Consider the following 16,806-nt stretch of genomic DNA (forward strand, 5'->3'; position numbering starts at 1 on the left):
CTATTAAAACATCCATAGCATATTTCACAGATCTAGAACAAATATCGTAAACATTTATATAGAACAAAAGAAGGCCCTGAGTAGTTGGAGGTGTCACAATACATGATATCAAACTATACTACAAGGCCATTGCAATCAAAACTGCATGGTACTGTCATAAGAACAGGCATAGAGATCAATGGAAAAGAACGCAGAGCCCAGCAATCAACCCATGCCTTTACGGTCAATTAATATTTAACAAAAGAGGCAAGAACATAACAATAGGGAAAAAAACAGTCTCTTCAATAAATGGTGTTGGGAAATGTGGATAGGTACATGGAAAAAAATGAAACTAGAACACCAACTGACACCATACACAAGAATAAACTCAAAATAGATAAAAGACTTCAATATAAGTTGTGAGACCATAAAACCATAAAGTATAGAAGAAAACATAGGCAATAAAATCTCAGACATCTCTTATACCAATATTTTTGCCAATATTATCTCCTAGGGCCAGGGAAATAAAGGGAAAAATTTAAAAATGGAACTACCACAAACTAAAAAGCTTCTGCACAGCAAAAGAAACCATCAACAAAATGCAAAGAGAACCCACTATATGAAAGAACATATCTGCCAAGGATACATCTGATAAGGGGTTAATTTTCAAAATATATAAAGAACTTATACAACTCAACACCAGGAAGATAAACAATCTAATTTAAAAATTGGCAATGAACCTGAATAGACACTTCTCCAATGAGGACATATAGATAGCTAAAAGACGTATGAAAAAAAGCTCAACATCACAAATCCTCAGAGATTTGCAAATTAAAACCACAATGAGGCATCACTTCACACCTGCCAGAATGGCTACCATGAATAAACCAACAAACAAGTGTTGACGAGGATGTGGATAAGAGGGAACCCTTGTGTACTGTTGGTGGGAATGCAGACTAGTGCTGTCACTGTGGAAAGCAATATGGAGTTTCCTCAAAAAATTAAAAATGGAACTGCCTCTTGACCCAGAGACCTCATTTTTGGGAATCTATCCTAGTAATTCTGAAACACCAATTCCACCAAATATATGCATGCCTATATTCATAGCAGCATTATTTATAATAGCCAAGATCTGAAAATAGCCCAGAGTGCCCATCAGTAGAGGAGTGAATAAAAAGTTGTGGTACATTTATAAAATAGAATACTATGCATTGGTAAAATAAAAGAAGGAAATCTGACCCTTTGCGGCAGAATGGATGAACCTGGAAATTATTATGCTAAGTGATATAAATCTGTCAGAGAAAGATAAGTACCATATAATCTCACTTATATGTGGAATTTAACAAACAAAATAAACTGTCAACCAAAATAGAAAAAGGGGCATGGATACATGGAATAGACTGACAGTTGTCAGAGAAGAGGGGGGAGGAAGTACGGGATAAAAGGTGAAGGGATTAGCCAAAGAACATATAGGCATAACCCACAGACACAGATAACAGTGTGGTGATTGTCAGAGAAAGGGCAGGGGGCAGGGGCTGGGTGGAGGTAGGCGAAGGGGATGAAATGGGGACATAAATAATAGTATCAATAAATTAAGAAAGTTAAACGGATCCAAATGTTGGGGAGGCAGGGGGCAGTAAAATCGCTTCTCACCTTTCCATTGGGAAAGAACCACGCTTTCAAGGTTGGGCAAAAATGTCTGAAAAAACTAAATTTATTTTGAGATGCAGAAAAAAAGGAGGCTCAAACAACTTTAAAATGCAACTTGATTTCCCCCTTGGAATTATTGATCATTACTCATTTTTTGTTACTTATTATTTAAATCACTACAGCTGAACTTGGATTTTTATATGAAGTTTGTCAAATTTTAGTTATAAAAATTCAGGGAAGGAAGAACCTCAGATATTATTTGAGAGACAGAATAAGGTAGGAAGCAAACTTTTCATAATGGGCTATATAGTAAACATCTTAGGCTAGGTGGGACTAAAGAAAAACTCATTTCTCACTGTGTCTCCTTTAATGTCATACTTAATACTTCTTCTTCTTATCTTCAAAATTGATTTTAAGAGAGAGGAAGGGAGAAGAAAGGAGGAGGAGGAGGAGGGGGAGGAGGAGGAGAGAAACATCAACTTGTTATTCCACTTATTTATGCATTCATTGGTTGATTCCTGTATGTGCCCTGACCAGGGACCGAATAGCAACCTTGGCATATTAGGATAATACTCTAACCAACTGAGCAACCTGGCCTAGGCCAGTACTTCACTTCTGATACTCTAGCCACAGATGTGTGTGTGTGTGTGTGTGTAGGGGGATTCCCACCACACCAAACAACTATCAGATTTATCAGATTTTCTGGATATCAGCTGGGTGTCCTACCATTTAACTCAGTCTGACACTACCTACCCAGAGATAGCATCTCTGACAGGTTATGGGCCTAGTCTCAAAAGACTGCTCTTCCCCTCCCCCCAACCCCCTGCCTCCATTACCCACTTCAAATGTCAATGGCAAGTTCAGGTTGTCACCTGTATTTCTGACAGCTGTACATTGGAGGCTCCCTCAGCCGCCTCCTTGGTTTGATTTTGCTGGGGCAGCTCACCGGACTCAGGAAAACTGGTTACTTACTAGATGAGTTCTCTATTACAAAGGACACTAAGGGATACAGCCAAATGAAGAAACACATAGGGCTGGGTCCAGAAGGGTCCTGAGCACAGGAGCTTCTGTCCTGTTGAGTTTGGAGCACGTCACCCTTCCAGCCCTTGGAGGTGTTCTTGTTCACCAACCCAGAAGTTCTCCAAACTCCATTCTTTTAGGATTTTGTGGAGGCCTCATTACATAGGCGCAACCAGTTCAATCATGGGTCATTGGAGATTGATTCACCCTCCAACACCTCTCCCCCACCAGTTGAGATATAACAGACATATAACATTGTGCCAATTTAAAGTGTACAAGGTGTTGATTTGATATACTTACATATTGCAAAATGATTGCCATAATAGCATTAGATAACATCACCATACATATCATAAATGCCTTTTTTTAATGTGTGTGGTAGTGAGAACACTTAAGATCTACTCTCTTAGCAACTTTCCAACCCACTAATCACAGGTTGGTCCTTACAGAAATCAGACACTTAGTCAAGAGTTGTGTCCCAGGAACTAGGGACAAAGACCAAATAATTGTTATTGTATCATAGAGACAATAACAATTGTTCACCAACCCAGAAGTTCTCCAAACTCCATTCTTTCAGGATTTAATGGAGGCCTCAGTTCCTAGCCCCTCATTCATACAAGCTTTCTCCCCAACACATTCTTAGAGATTACATAGAACACACCTCAGAAAATAGGTACTTCAGCTTAGAAAGACGGTTCCCTTCCTGAAGCTGGCTTTTTGTTGGTACAGAAATAGCTTCAAACCCAAGAAAGCATTGATTGAAAGATCTGTATTCAGAACTTCTGCTGCCGGTAATTGTAGATTGGGAAATTTGGACCAGCCCTCCAGCTGAAGATAATGAAGTCTGATGTCATGTACATTAAAAAGTGTAACTTAAAGCACCAAAGATTTCAATGCTAGTAAGAAGTCACTGCAGTGGAATCTGCAAAAGTTGAGCCCTGGCTGGGTACCTCGGTTGGTTGGGATATTGTTCTGATGGACCAAGGTTTGGGGTTTAATCCTCAGAAAATCTGGTCTGAGCATATGCAGGAATCAACCAGTGATTCCTGGGTGGAACAACAAATTGATGTGTGTGTTTCTCTCTCTCTCTCTCTCTCTCTCTCTCTCTCTCTCTCTCTCTCTTTTTCTCTCTCTATCTAAAAAAAGAAAAAGAAAGTTGAACCCATAGACCCAGGGGCAGGTGGTAGGGAAAATGGGAAGATGTTTGTCAAAGGTACAAACTTCCATTTGGAAGATGAATAAGTTCTGGGGGTGTACTGTCTACAGTATGGTTACTATCCTATATAATAAAAGCCTAATATGCGCCGAACCGGTTTGGCTCAGTGGATAGAGCGTCGGCCTGCGGACTGAAGGGTCCTAGGTTCGATTCCAGTCAAGGGCATGTACCTTGGTTGCAGGCACATTCCTACTGGGGGGTGTGCAGGAGGCAGCTGATCGATGTTTCTAACTCTCTATCCCTCTCCCTTCTTCTCTGTAAAAATTCAATAAAACATATTTAAAAAAAAAAAAAAGCCTAATATGCTAAGTGCCTGGTCGTCCGTTCAACCAATCAAAGTGCAATATGCTAAGGCCTCTCAACCACTCGCTATGATGTGCACTGACCACCAGGGGGCAGATGTTCCAACCGATAAGTTAGTTTGCTGCTGATGTCTGGCCAATCAGGACTGAGCGAGATGAGCCAGACATACCCTGGAGCCCTCCTGTGGTCCCTCCCCAGCTGGCCAACCTCCTGTGTCTCTCCCCGGCCCTGATTGTGCATTGGTGGGGCCCCTCTACCTGGCCTGCACGCAATCCGGGACCCCTCGGGGGATGTCGGACAGTCAGTTTTGGCCTAATCCCTCAGGCCAGGCTGAGGGACCCCACTGGTGCATGAATTCATGCACCGGGCCTCTATTAATTAATATTGCATTGTGTAATTGAAAGTTGCTAACAGAGTAGATCCTAAATGTCTCTCCCTAAAAATAAAAGGTAATCATGAGACGTGTGGAGGTATTAGCTAATGCCATGGTGGTAATACTTTTGAAATACACCTTAAATTTACACAATGTTATATGTCAGTTACCCCTCAATAAAGCTGGGGGGAAATGGGGACTGGGAAAGCCAAAGGGGGGAAAATTACTGCCTGGAGATTAGGAGAGGATAGCGCTCCAGGCAGGTGAGCCAGATACTCTGGCTGAATTCTTCCTTGAGGTGGTCTAGAAGAGGCAGCTGAGTGACTAATATGAGCCTTAGGTGTCTGCAGACTCAGGAATGAAGGGTATCTTGGGTTGATACCCCAGAGGAATATCTCTTAGAAACAGAGGAGAACTGGAAGCAATCCAATGGGTATATGGATTACAGTCAGGTTTCCCCCACCTGGAAGGACCAGAAAAAGCTCATGTACCTACAGAACATTACTATCAAACAAAGTAGACTTTAATGTAAAAACACCTACAGAGATAACAAAGGTAACTTTATAAACATAAAAGATTCAAGGCACCAGGAAGACATAACAATCTTAAATAGTTGTACTCAATGGCCCATTGATTGAACTACAAGCAGAAATAGACAAATTCAGTACCACTCTGAGTGATTTTAACATACTTCACTCCATAAATGATACAACAAGAAGACAAAAAAACAGTCAAAATAAATAAGCTTTAAACATGATTTAAAAACTTGACTTATATCAAAATTTGGACATATATAGAAAATGTACTGAGTTGACAGAATTACATATTTATCAAAATACGACATTTATTTTTCATGACAGACTATGTTCTAAGTTTGACCACAAGTGCTACAAAGGCAAGTCTCAATAAATTTCAAAGGATTAAAATTATACAGGGTATTCACAATGCAATATATTATAAATCAATAACAAAAGCATAAGGAGATCCTACATATACCTGGACATTATGAAGTGCACTTTTATGTAACTCATGGATTAAATAAAAAATCTCAGTAGAATCTACTCAAATATATTTCTCTGTTTAGATTCTAGCACAAAGGAGAACAAAATAAAGATAAAGATGATGATGACTCAAAGGGAGGGTGAAATGAGAATTTATTTAATCAATATTTTAATGTGGAGGCAAATGAGTTTTTACTACAAGTTCACTAACATCCAATAATTATTCATTAAATTTTACTAGTACTTAATAGAAACATATATATTAAATTATCTCATATATCCCAATATATGAGAAATATTCCCAATATCACTATTAAGTGTGTAATTAATATTACCCTGCCTATTTTGTAGATGGTGAACTGAACTCAGAGTTAAGTTAGCTGATAAATGACAAGTAGTAAAACACAGAACTGCAGGATTTAATACAAAGCTATTTGACTAGAAAGTCCATGATTAACCACTTTGCTAGAAGAATTGAATTATGGAAGAGTGATGATTTCTGGCATACACAGTATTTCATGCCCTTCGACTCATCTAGAAGCTCACACCCAAGGCAGATGACAGAATCATGAAAAGGAACCTGTACTAGAGATGAACTTCCTTAAAGCTCCCTTTATGTCTCTATTCCTCAGGCTGTAGATGAAGGGGTTCATCATGGGAATGACTACTGTGTACATCACTGAGGCCACTGCCCTGCTCCTGGATGGGAGAGAGGATACAGAACTAAAGTAGACTACAACACAAGTCCCATAGAACAAGAAAACAACAGTCAGGTGAGACCCACAGGTGGCAAAAGCTTTATACTTTCCACCAGCTGATGGGATTCCCAGGATGGAGGAGACAATTCGAGTGTACGAGAAAATGATCCCCAAAAGGGGACCCACACCCAAAAGGCCAGTCACTAAATATGAAAGGATGTTATTGGTGAGGGTGTCAGAACAGGCAAGTATGAGGATCTGAGCGAGGTCACAGAAGAAGTGGGGGATTTTCAAGTCTGTGCAGAAGGACAGAGGCAACACCATCAGACTGTGGAGCAGGGCATTTATAAAGCTAATGAGCAAGGAAAGAAGAACCAGCAGACCAAAACGGCATGGGTTCATGATGACCGTGTAGTACAGAGGGTGGCAGATGGCCACATAGCGGTCATAAGCCATCACAGTGAGGAGCAAATTGTCCATACACATAAAAAATAGGAAAAAATAGACCTGAGTGAGGAAGCCTGCGTAGGTGATGGCCTTGTTTTCTGTCTGGATGTTCACTAGCATCTTGGGGACTATCATGGAGGTGAAGCAGATGTCAATAAAGGACAGGTTGGAGAGGAAGAAGTACATGGGGGTGTGGAGGTGGCAGTCAGAGCTGACCCCTAGGATGATGAGCAGGTTCCCAAGCACAGTGACCAGGTACATGGTCATAAACAGCCCGAAGAGAAGGGGCTGTAGCTCTGGGGCCTCTGAGAGGCCCAGCAGGAGGAATTCTGCTACCTCTGTTTGGTTTTCTGACTCCATGTTATGGATGAGTCTGCTGGAAAACAGAGACATGAGTTACAATGAAACAGACATCACTTGTTTGACACACGTCGTTGAGCTGTGCCTTAAATTCTAGTAATATTTAAACAATTCTCCCCTTCAGGTTTCTCTACTCATTCCTTCCTTCACCAAGTAATTTTTGAGTGACCTGTATGCATCATATATTTTTCCAATAGTATAATTAAAAAAATGAAAACAAGCGCTGTTTTATTTTATTAAGGAACTATGATGGTCACATGCCATTTTAAAATCTAGGATTAAATTCTAGTAGTTTCTTCTTACGGCACCAAACCTGGTTAGATGACTTAATTTTCTCAGAGAATATTACTGCCCTCCAAGCAGTCTTTTATTAAAAATTGATTTTAGAGAGAGGGAGGGAGAGAGAGAGAAATATAGATTTGTTGTTCCATTTATTTATGCATTCTTTGGTTGTTTCTTGTAGTGCCCTGACTGGGGATCGAACAAACAACCTTGGTGTATCAGGATGGCGCTCTAACCAACCAAGCTATGCAGCAGGGCTCCTCTGAGCACTCTTGAGTGCATTCAAACCCTAGTATCTTTGCAGAGAAATCTTCCCAAAGGAACCAGTGAAGGTCCAGCACATCCTCGTGGATCACTTCAGGGGCGTTCTATCCAATAAACGCCCAAGTCCTCACTCTGGCATCAGGATCCTGCATCATCTGGCCCCTGTAATAGTTACACCTGAGGTGATGTACTTTCAGCAATCACCGCCTCCTAAAACTAACACTGCACATTGTGGCTGAGTCAATAAATTGTTAAGTGTGAATAATTCTAAGAGCTGGTATGCAAATACCAGCACAAAACATTATGGATGAAAATGTGTCATTTTCTGCTTTAGGCAACACTGAACTATTCATTTCAGGGTGTGTGCTTTGGAAAGACACATTCTTTTTTATTTCTTTATTATTATTTAGTAGGGAGCACATGTTCTTAGCATCAGTGAAGGAAGACTGGAATGCATGGAGTGTTGAGAAAGCAAAGGAGATGAGTGCTGTTTGAAATTTCTCCGAGACATAGAAGGTTCTTTGTTCTGTGAATTAATTCTGCTATTATTGGCTTCTGTAAAACATGCCTGCTCTAATGATAGGGAAATAAGCTTAACTGTCTGACCTTGCAAGCTGCTCTGCTGCCGTCCCTAGCTACCCCCATACCAGGTGTCTTCTAGTTATCTGTACTCAAGGCTACCGAACTGCACTCAAGCCTACAGGCTTCCTGCGAGATATCTGCTTAGCATACATAGGGCTCTTTTGAAACTTGCAAAAGGGACCAGAAGTCCCATATTTAGGAGACAAAGACATTAGAGACATATAAAGGGAAAACTTCCTCCATGATTGCTTTGCTCAGACTCTGGAAGCATTCCTCTGAGCCCGCTAGCATAATAAAAGACTCCAAATTAATTGGCTCATTAAGGCATCCTATGTTCAGCTTGCTGATTTACAATATAACACAAAAATTTTCATTTCTAACAAGTACCCAGATGATGCGGAGACTGCTGGGGATGGGGCACCACACTTTGAGAACCACTGCTGTAGAAATTTCGGAGGCATGATGTAGGATCAGCCACCCCTGAATTTAAATCCTGTGCAGAGCCAAGGAAGAAAATCCTTGAATAGGCTTGAGCTTTTTTGTTTATCTTATCTGTGTCATGAAAATGAGAATATAGTACCGACATTCCAGGAATGCACTTGAAAGAAAAAAATAAACCACACAGCAGAGTGTGTGCACACTATTTACATTATTTATATCGCTATTATAGAACCTGAGAGGATCGTCCCCTAGAAGGGTGTGTGTTTGAGGGGATAAGGGGAAAGGAAAGGAAGAGAGAAGGAGGAGGAGGAAGAGAAGAAGGAGAAAGGGGAGAAGGAGGAAGCAAAAAGAGAGAGAGCATCCGTGAGACAACATCTGAGATGTGAGGAAAGGAATAGTTTGAAAATTCCATGAGGACCCTTGATCACATCAAGAAGCAAGTTGACAGGGAGACCGACCTTCTTCCCTTGAATCTCAGTGTCGCTTCTGAAGGATTGAGTTTCAAACCAGCATTGTGAGGACAGAGCAGCACAAGTCCTCTCCTGGCCTTTCTGGGAAATAAAGCGGTGCATCAGAGCAGCCTGGAATCCTTAGAAATTTTTAGAAATATTGATTCCTTTGAGAAGGGAATTGGTTTCTGCATTTTAGGGTCAGAGAAAGGGGCTGGTGGAGCCAGAAACAATTGCAAATGTGGTGCCAGTGGACTTGGAACTATGCCAAGTCGTTAATGAAAAATCAGGGGTAACTTTAAACAGCAATTCTCAAACTTGACCATGCATCAGAGCCACCTGGCAGGTTTCTTAAAACACAGATTGTGTCTCTGGCCGGTGTAGCTCAATTGGTAAGCATCCCTCTGATACACTAAGGTTGCAGGTTCAATCCCCTATCAGGGCACATACAAGTATCAACCAATGAATGCATAAATAAGTGGAACAAGTAATCAATGTCTCTCTCCTCTCTCTCTCTCTCTCTCTCTCTCTCTCTCTCTCTCTCTCTCTCTCTCCTCCCCCTTTATTCTCTCTTTGAAATCAATCAACAAATAAAAATTAAAATTTAAATAACAAACACAGATTGTTGGGCCCCACCCCAGAGTTTTAGCACATGTAGGAGAGGCCTGAGAAATTACATTTCCAAGAACCCCTCAGGTAATACTGATTACGGCTGGCTGGCTGGGCTGCTTAATTTTCAGGTTTCAGTGCAAAATAAAAAACGAGGGACCCCTTGTTCAAAAATTTCAAGACAGTGACGACAGAGCATTAAACTAAGAGTGGGGTCCTCTGCAACTGCTCAGGTCGCAAGCCCGTGACCTCAACTCTGGCTGCTGGTCTGGGGGCAATATTCAGAGTACGGTCGATTTAGATTTCATACTTAATTACCCCGGGACTACCTCCAAGTGGGGATCATAATAACAAGCTGCCCCCTGTCCTCCAGAACTTACAAGGGATTTCTGTATCTCCAGGATTTCCCAACAGAATATCACTGAGGCCGAGTTTCTTCCTAGAATTCACGTGAATGTTGAAGACAAATTGGTCCTCGAGAATTTCAGGGAGACAGTCGTGCATTTTCCGGACAAGAATCTTTAAGAAGAGACAAGGTGTCTTTCTGGCAGGGGTGACTGTGTTAATGGGGAACAGGTAGTCTTTTTATAGTTTTTTTTTTTTCTGGCCCTAGGGGCCTTATTTCCAAAGCTCCTCATTAGCCAAATTGTTCTCTCTTTATTCCAATCCTTCAGTAGAAGGAAGCGAACCACTGGCTTGCCAATTACCTGAGAGAGGGTAAACAGGAGCCCTTTCCTCTCTCCTGCTTCTGTTCTGTTCCAAAGTGAAAGCTCACAGTCTGGGCTGATCAAGATGCCCAACAGCGAAGACAGTACCTTCACCAAGTACCACTCACTTTTCCAGAAGGCAGTTTCCCAAACATCAGTCATTCCTGACCGTCTTCATGGTTGTTGCCAATACTCTCATTGACATGAAAGTCAACTCTTCATTGGTTCACATTTTTAACTCAGTCCAATCCAGCAAAATGTGTGTGTGTGTGTGTGTGTGCGCGCGCGCGTGTGCTGTTGATATACAGTTGACCCTTGAACAACATAGGGGATAGGGGTGCTGACCTCCCACATAGTGGAAAATCCCCATATAAATTTTGAATCCCCCAAAATGTAATTACTGTTAACTGGAAGCCTTACTGGTAACATAAGCAGTTGATTAACACATGTTTTGTATGTCATCCTATCTAATAAGGAGGGAATATGCTAATTGATCCTCACGCCATTGCAAAGATGGCAGCACCCACAGCCAATGAGGGAATATGCTAATTGACTGCACTGCCCTCAAAGATGGTGGCGCCCACAGCCACAAGATGGCTGGCAGGGGAGGGCAGTTGGGGGTGACTGGGCCAGCAGGGGAGGGCAGTTGGGAGTGACTGGGCCATCAGGGGAGAAGTTAGGCATCAATCAGGATGGCAGGGGAGTGGTTAGGGGGTGATCAGGCTGGCAGGCAGAAGCAGTTAGGAGCAATCAGGCAGGCAGGCAGGCGAGTGGTAGGGAGCCAGCAGTCCTGGATTGTGAGAGGGATTTCCAAGGGGTCCCAGATTGGAGAGGGTGTAGGCTGGGCTGAGGAACCCGCCCCCGCCCCCCCCCCCCCCAGTGCACAAATTTGGTGCACTGGGCCTCTAGTATGTATTATATGTTGTATTCTTCCAATAAAGTAAGGTAGAGAAAAGAAAATGTTATTAGGAAAATCATAAGGTGCTGGGGTAAGGAGGAGTAGGGGAAAGTGGATAGGGGAGATAAATGACGATGGTCAGAGATTTGAGTTGGGGTGCTGAACACAGTGCACAGATGATGTGTTGTAGAACTGTGCACCTGAAACCTGTATAATTTTGTTAACCGGTGTCACCCTAATAAATTCAATAGAAAGGAAAATCACAAGGAAGAGAAAATCCATTTACAAGATTGTACGTATTTAGTTTGAAAAATCCGGTGTAAGTGGATTCAAATCTGTGTTGTTCAAGGTCAAGTGTAGTTTTGAATACACATTAAAATATAAAGTCTTTAAAATACTCTCAGCAACCAATTTTGAAAATAATGATGCATGGCTACAGCTTCTAGATTTTTGCTTCAGGAGCACCTGCTCAGGTAGCCTCTTCTGACAGTCACCCTAGGCGAGGGTTCTTGGTTTTGGACTTTCTCATAGGTGCTGTAGTCACTGATGGCACTCACCTACAAGCTGAGACCCAAGACTTGGGCAATTATGTGATGAAAGCCCATTTTGCCCTCTAAACTACAACGCCAAGAGAACAAGCTGCAAAACTGTCAATCTTTGGAGCATTTTCTCAATCTGTTGGGTTTTGCTTCCCACCAATTGCCATTAGTTTGGCTCAAATAAACTCATAAAGATTACCTGCAGGTTTTGATGTTTCTTAGGGATGTTCCACAACCCTACTATGAAACCTTAAATCTTTTCTACGTTCAGTCAAGCGCATGCTTCCTGCGTTCCATCTTCACCATGCAGCTAGCTCTGCTACATGCAAGTCTAATAGTGTGACATCTGCTCACAATGGCTTCCCACCAGCCTTAGAATTAAGCCCTTGCTTTCAAGGTTAGTAGTCATCTGGCCAGGACACTTGCAGTCTAATTCACCTTTATTCTCTTTCTTCTCTGCCACATATTTGGGTAGAGAAGCCTATCAAGGGAAGGTTTCGGGTTTCAGTTAACTGCTGCTGCCTTTGGGGAATGGGGAGACTGTGTGCCTATATTTTAAAATCTCAATTGTTGTGCGGGACGAAGGAGAGGATTCTGTCAGGTTCTGCTTGATTCCAACCCAATTTACTCATTCAATTGTTTTGGGCATTTAAGTTGTTTATAGTTGGAGTAATTTACAAATAGTTCTACTATAAACATTTTTATACATTTTTTTTTGCTCACAGTTGTACATATTTTTGTTGGAAATATATTTAGGAGTGCAATTTATGGGGCCCAGGGAATACACATGGTCACATTTATTTAATACGACCAAACAATTTTCCAAAGTAGTTTGGAAACCAACCAATATACAACTCCACTATCTTGCCAATATTTTACATTGTCTTTTTCACTTTGGCCATTTTAATGAGTATGTAGCCATACCGCTTGAAATTTTTTTTTAATTTATTGATTTTAAAGATAGAGAGGAAAGGACAGAGAGAGAGGAAGGAGGGAGAGAGAGAGAAACATCAATTTATTGTTGTACTTCTTTCTTATATGTATCCTGACTGGGAATCAAAATCATGGTATATCAGGAGGACACTCTAACCAACTGAGCTACCTGGTCAGGGCCAGGACTACCACTTTTGGTTTTAATTTTTTGACTTTTTAAAACTTTTATTGAACTACTCTTACACCTACAGAAAAATTGAATTAATAATACAGAGAGGTCCTGTATATTATTCAAAGTTTAGCAATGTTAATGCAGTCATTTTATCAATTGCTTCCTTTATAGATAGTGCTTTTTTGTGATCTCTATAAGAGTGTTGGTTTTAGTATCTATTTTTTAGACAACCTCTAAAAACCTGGCCAAGTAACTAGTAAATTGGTTTCTTTGCTCCTCCTTTCCTACAATAGTACTAACCTCATTTATGAAGGGACTTTAATTAAGAAAAGAGAAAATTTTCTTAGAGTGGCTTTGTGGAGATGATCCCATAGCACCTTCTCTGCATCTCTGAGTCTCTGTCCCTGTGGAGATACACACTCTAGTTCTCTAGTCCTTTAATGATACTCAGAGAAAGCTGGGAATTGGTCTAAGGAGAAGCCCACCAGTTCCCTTAAGTTCAGAGCGAAGAACTCTAGCATGAGATTCCCTGGAGGTAAGAGGAAACATGTAGGAAGAGAATGATGCATATACCTGTCTTCTCAGGGTCAGCAATCAGTCACCCGGGAGTTCTCTTCTATGAGCTGTGCTCCTTAGGAAATGAACTGCCTTGGGGGAAATGACAGTACACATTTGGATAATGAGGAGTTTTGGGAACTGAGCCCCCAAGGCCACAGAGACGGCAACTAGTCTACCTGTGACCCTTCTACTCAACAGCCCATCCCAGGTCAAAAACCAGCACACCTGAGTCTCCTGAGATGATCCTTCTTTCCCAGAAGCCCAGCTACCTTCGTTGGTCCACCTGCCCTTCCTGGGGACAGATTTCCCACCTCCACACTTCAATTTCCAGGGGAAAGACGAGTTACTTGTTGATGGCTCCTAGGTAATCTTAAGTGCCCCAGTAAATGCTGTGAAATATTGGACAGTTGTTTTTTTTCAACCAGCCTATCTGGAGGACATCCAAGAGGTAAGAGAAAGTTCAGTAAGATTAACTTTTAAAGTGAAATTTGAAACTAATTTCATATATTTACTTTCCCTGTTTCATCTAATTTGCAATCAGCTTTCATCATTTCTGGCTCCTATTGTGTCTTCTAAATTCTAGGGACTCTTTCCCCACCTGAGCATGGATTAGCCTCTTCAAAAACCAGACAGATGTTCTACCATTCTCTGGTTTCCCTCATTTATCTGGTCCTGAGTAGGGTAAGGGTGGGGTACGTTTGGCTTCTCGATTTTTCCATATTTGGTTCAGATTTCTTTCTTACAGGAGAATCAAGTCTCATCCCTCTCTCCTTACTGTGTGGACTCTGGGATTGGAGATTGAGATTCACTCGTTTACATTTTCAGTCTTTCTTTGAAAAAACCCTACACAAAACATTATTTTAAATAAAAATAAATATTTTAAACCACCAGAACAGCACAAGTGAGCAGTAAATAAACAGCATGCAACCACTTTCCAGAATTAATGCTGAAATTTTGCCATATATGCTTCAGGCACCTTTTTAAAATAATAAAGTATTATACATTACGTAAAGTCTTCTTTATTTTCTTTTATTTTTAACTGAGTTTCAGACATCCAACATCTACACAGAAAGGCCTTTCTTTGCCTTCATACAGGGATAACTTATGTCATCATGGAAAAGTCCTCTTTATTATTATTTATTCCCCTCCTTCCCTCTCAGATGTTACCACTCTGTGGAATTTGGTGGGTATTTGCCACACTTATTCTAACACTATTATTACATGTGAATGTGTCTCTATAAAGACTTCTCTACCATGGAAAAATTATAATAAACCCAAATGTCCATTGATGTGAGAATGTATGTTAAAATTAATGAACCAAACCTCCTTATATCAATCTTGATAAATATAGGAACTACAATTTTAAGCCAAAAATAGTTGCTGGCCCTAGCTGGTTTGGCTCAGTGGATAAAGCGTTGGTCTGTGGATTGAAGGTCCTGTGTTCAAGGGCACATGCCTGGGTTGCAGGCTCGATTCCCAGTAGGGAGCATGCAGGAGGCAACCAATTAATGATTCTCTCATCATTGATGTTTCTCTCTCTTTCTCCCTCTCCCTTCCTCTCTGAAATCAATAAAAATATATTTTAAAAAACGTTGCTGAATTAAATACACAAAGATTAGATGGAAAACAAAACCTTGGGACAGAGGGTGGTATGAGGTAGGTTGTATGGGAATATAAAGTGAGGAAAGAAGAAGAGAGAGTAAGAGAAGAAAGCAGGAGAAAACATCTATAACTGATTTGGTCTAAAAATATAGACAAGTTTAAGGAAGTTTCCCTTATGTAGTGTTTGATCATCACCTTCATCTTTTCTATCAGGATCATCAACAACATGAAATCAGGAAACCTCTCTGATACTGCAGAATTCCTCCTCCTGGGACTGTCAGAGGACCCAGAACTGCAGCCCGTCCTCTTCTGCCTGTTCCTGTCCATGTACCTGGTCACTGTGCTTGGCAACCTGCTCATCATCCTGGCCATTATCTCCGACTCCCACCTCCACACGCCCATGTACTTCTTCCTCTCCAACCTGTCCTTGGTTGACATCTGTTTCACCACCACCACGATCCCGAAGATGCTGGTGAACATCCAGGCACAGAGCAAAGCCATCAGCTACACGGGCTGCCTCACCCAAATCTGCTTCGTCCTGACTTTTGCTGGATTGGAAAATGGAATTCTGATAATGATGGCCTATGATCGATTTCTGGCCATCTGCCACCCACTGAGGTACAACATCATCATGAGCCCCAGACTGTGTGGGCTGCTGGTCCTGCTGTCCTTTCTTATTAGTGTTCTGGATGCCCTGCTCCACACTTTGATGGCACTACGGCTATCCTTCTGCACAGACCTGAAAATCCCCCACTTTTTCTGTGAATTAGCTCATATTCTCAAACTCGCCTGTTCTGATATCTTCATCAATAACCTCTTTGTGTATTTAGTGACCAGCTTGCTGGGTGTTGTTCCTCTCTCTGGGATAATTTTCTCTTATACTCGAATTGTGGCCTCCATTCTGAAAATCCCATCAGCTGGTGGAAAGTATAAGGCATTTTCCACCTGTGGGTCTCACTTAATAGTTGTTTCCTTGTTTTATGGGACGGGTTTTGGGGTATACCTCAGTTCTGAGGCTACGCACTCTTCCAGGAAAAGTGCAATTGTATCAGTGATATATACAGTGGTCACCCCTATGATGAATCCATTTATCTATAGTCTGAGGAACAAGGACATGATAGGGGCTTTGAGTAAGCTCATCTCTAGAATATCATCTTTTCATTGATATGTCATGAAATTTCAGCATATGTCATTGATATGCTTTGGGCTTACACTGCTCGAATAAGACAGAGAAATAAATAATGAGAGATCCAGAAAGCCTAACCAACCTCTTTGAATACCCCATACCAGAGATCAATTGGTTAAGGGTGAGCATTTTAGAATCAGACCCTCTGAGTTTGAATCTTCCCTCTGTTAAACCAGTTCTAGGTCTTTAACAATTTATTTCAACTCTCTAAGCTCGGTTTCCTCATCTATGAAATTGGCATAATTATAGTAGTTTACATGTTGAGAAGATTTGAGATACTTCATTCTATCAGTGAGGATTTATATCTTCAGCTGCAATAAGGCAAAAGTCTCAACTCCAATAGTGTCAAATGATAAAAACAAGTATCTTCCCCCAAGAAAAACTTCTGGGATCAGGTAGGTCCAGGCACAATACCACAGGGCTGCATTTCATTCTGCCACATGTTGGCTTCCACCTTGACCCACAAAACAATGAACAGGGCTTGCGTAAGCTGAAGGTAAGCTTTGCATAGGCCTGAGTCATGACTACCCATCATGA

General features: G+C 41.3%; 2 protein-coding genes across 2 annotated transcripts; one reads left to right on the top strand and one right to left on the bottom strand.

Moving 5' to 3' along the window:
- Positions 1 to 6,108: 6,108 nt before the first annotated feature.
- On the bottom strand, positions 6,109 to 7,047 carry LOC132234537 (olfactory receptor 7A10-like). Its single transcript, XM_059695485.1, has one exon. It carries the CDS (start codon positions 7,045 to 7,047, stop codon positions 6,109 to 6,111), a length of 939 nt encoding a protein of 312 aa, XP_059551468.1.
- An 8,262-nt stretch (positions 7,048 to 15,309) lies between these two features.
- Positions 15,310 to 16,248, top strand: LOC132234200 (olfactory receptor 7G3). The gene has a single exon (XM_059695245.1). It carries the CDS (start codon positions 15,310 to 15,312, stop codon positions 16,246 to 16,248), a length of 939 nt encoding a protein of 312 aa, XP_059551228.1.
- The last annotated feature ends 558 nt before the right edge of the window (positions 16,249 to 16,806 follow it).

The sequence above is a fragment of the Myotis daubentonii genome, chromosome 5, assembly GCF_963259705.1.
Source record: "Myotis daubentonii chromosome 5, mMyoDau2.1, whole genome shotgun sequence".
Lineage (NCBI taxonomy): Eukaryota > Metazoa > Chordata > Mammalia > Chiroptera > Vespertilionidae > Myotis > Myotis daubentonii.

Coding starts and splice junctions, on each gene's coding strand:
- LOC132234537 (XM_059695485.1), bottom strand. CDS start 7,047: ATGGAGTCAGAAAACCAAACAGAGGTAGCAGAATTCCTCCTGCTGGGC.
- LOC132234200 (XM_059695245.1), top strand. CDS start 15,310: ATGAAATCAGGAAACCTCTCTGATACTGCAGAATTCCTCCTCCTGGGA.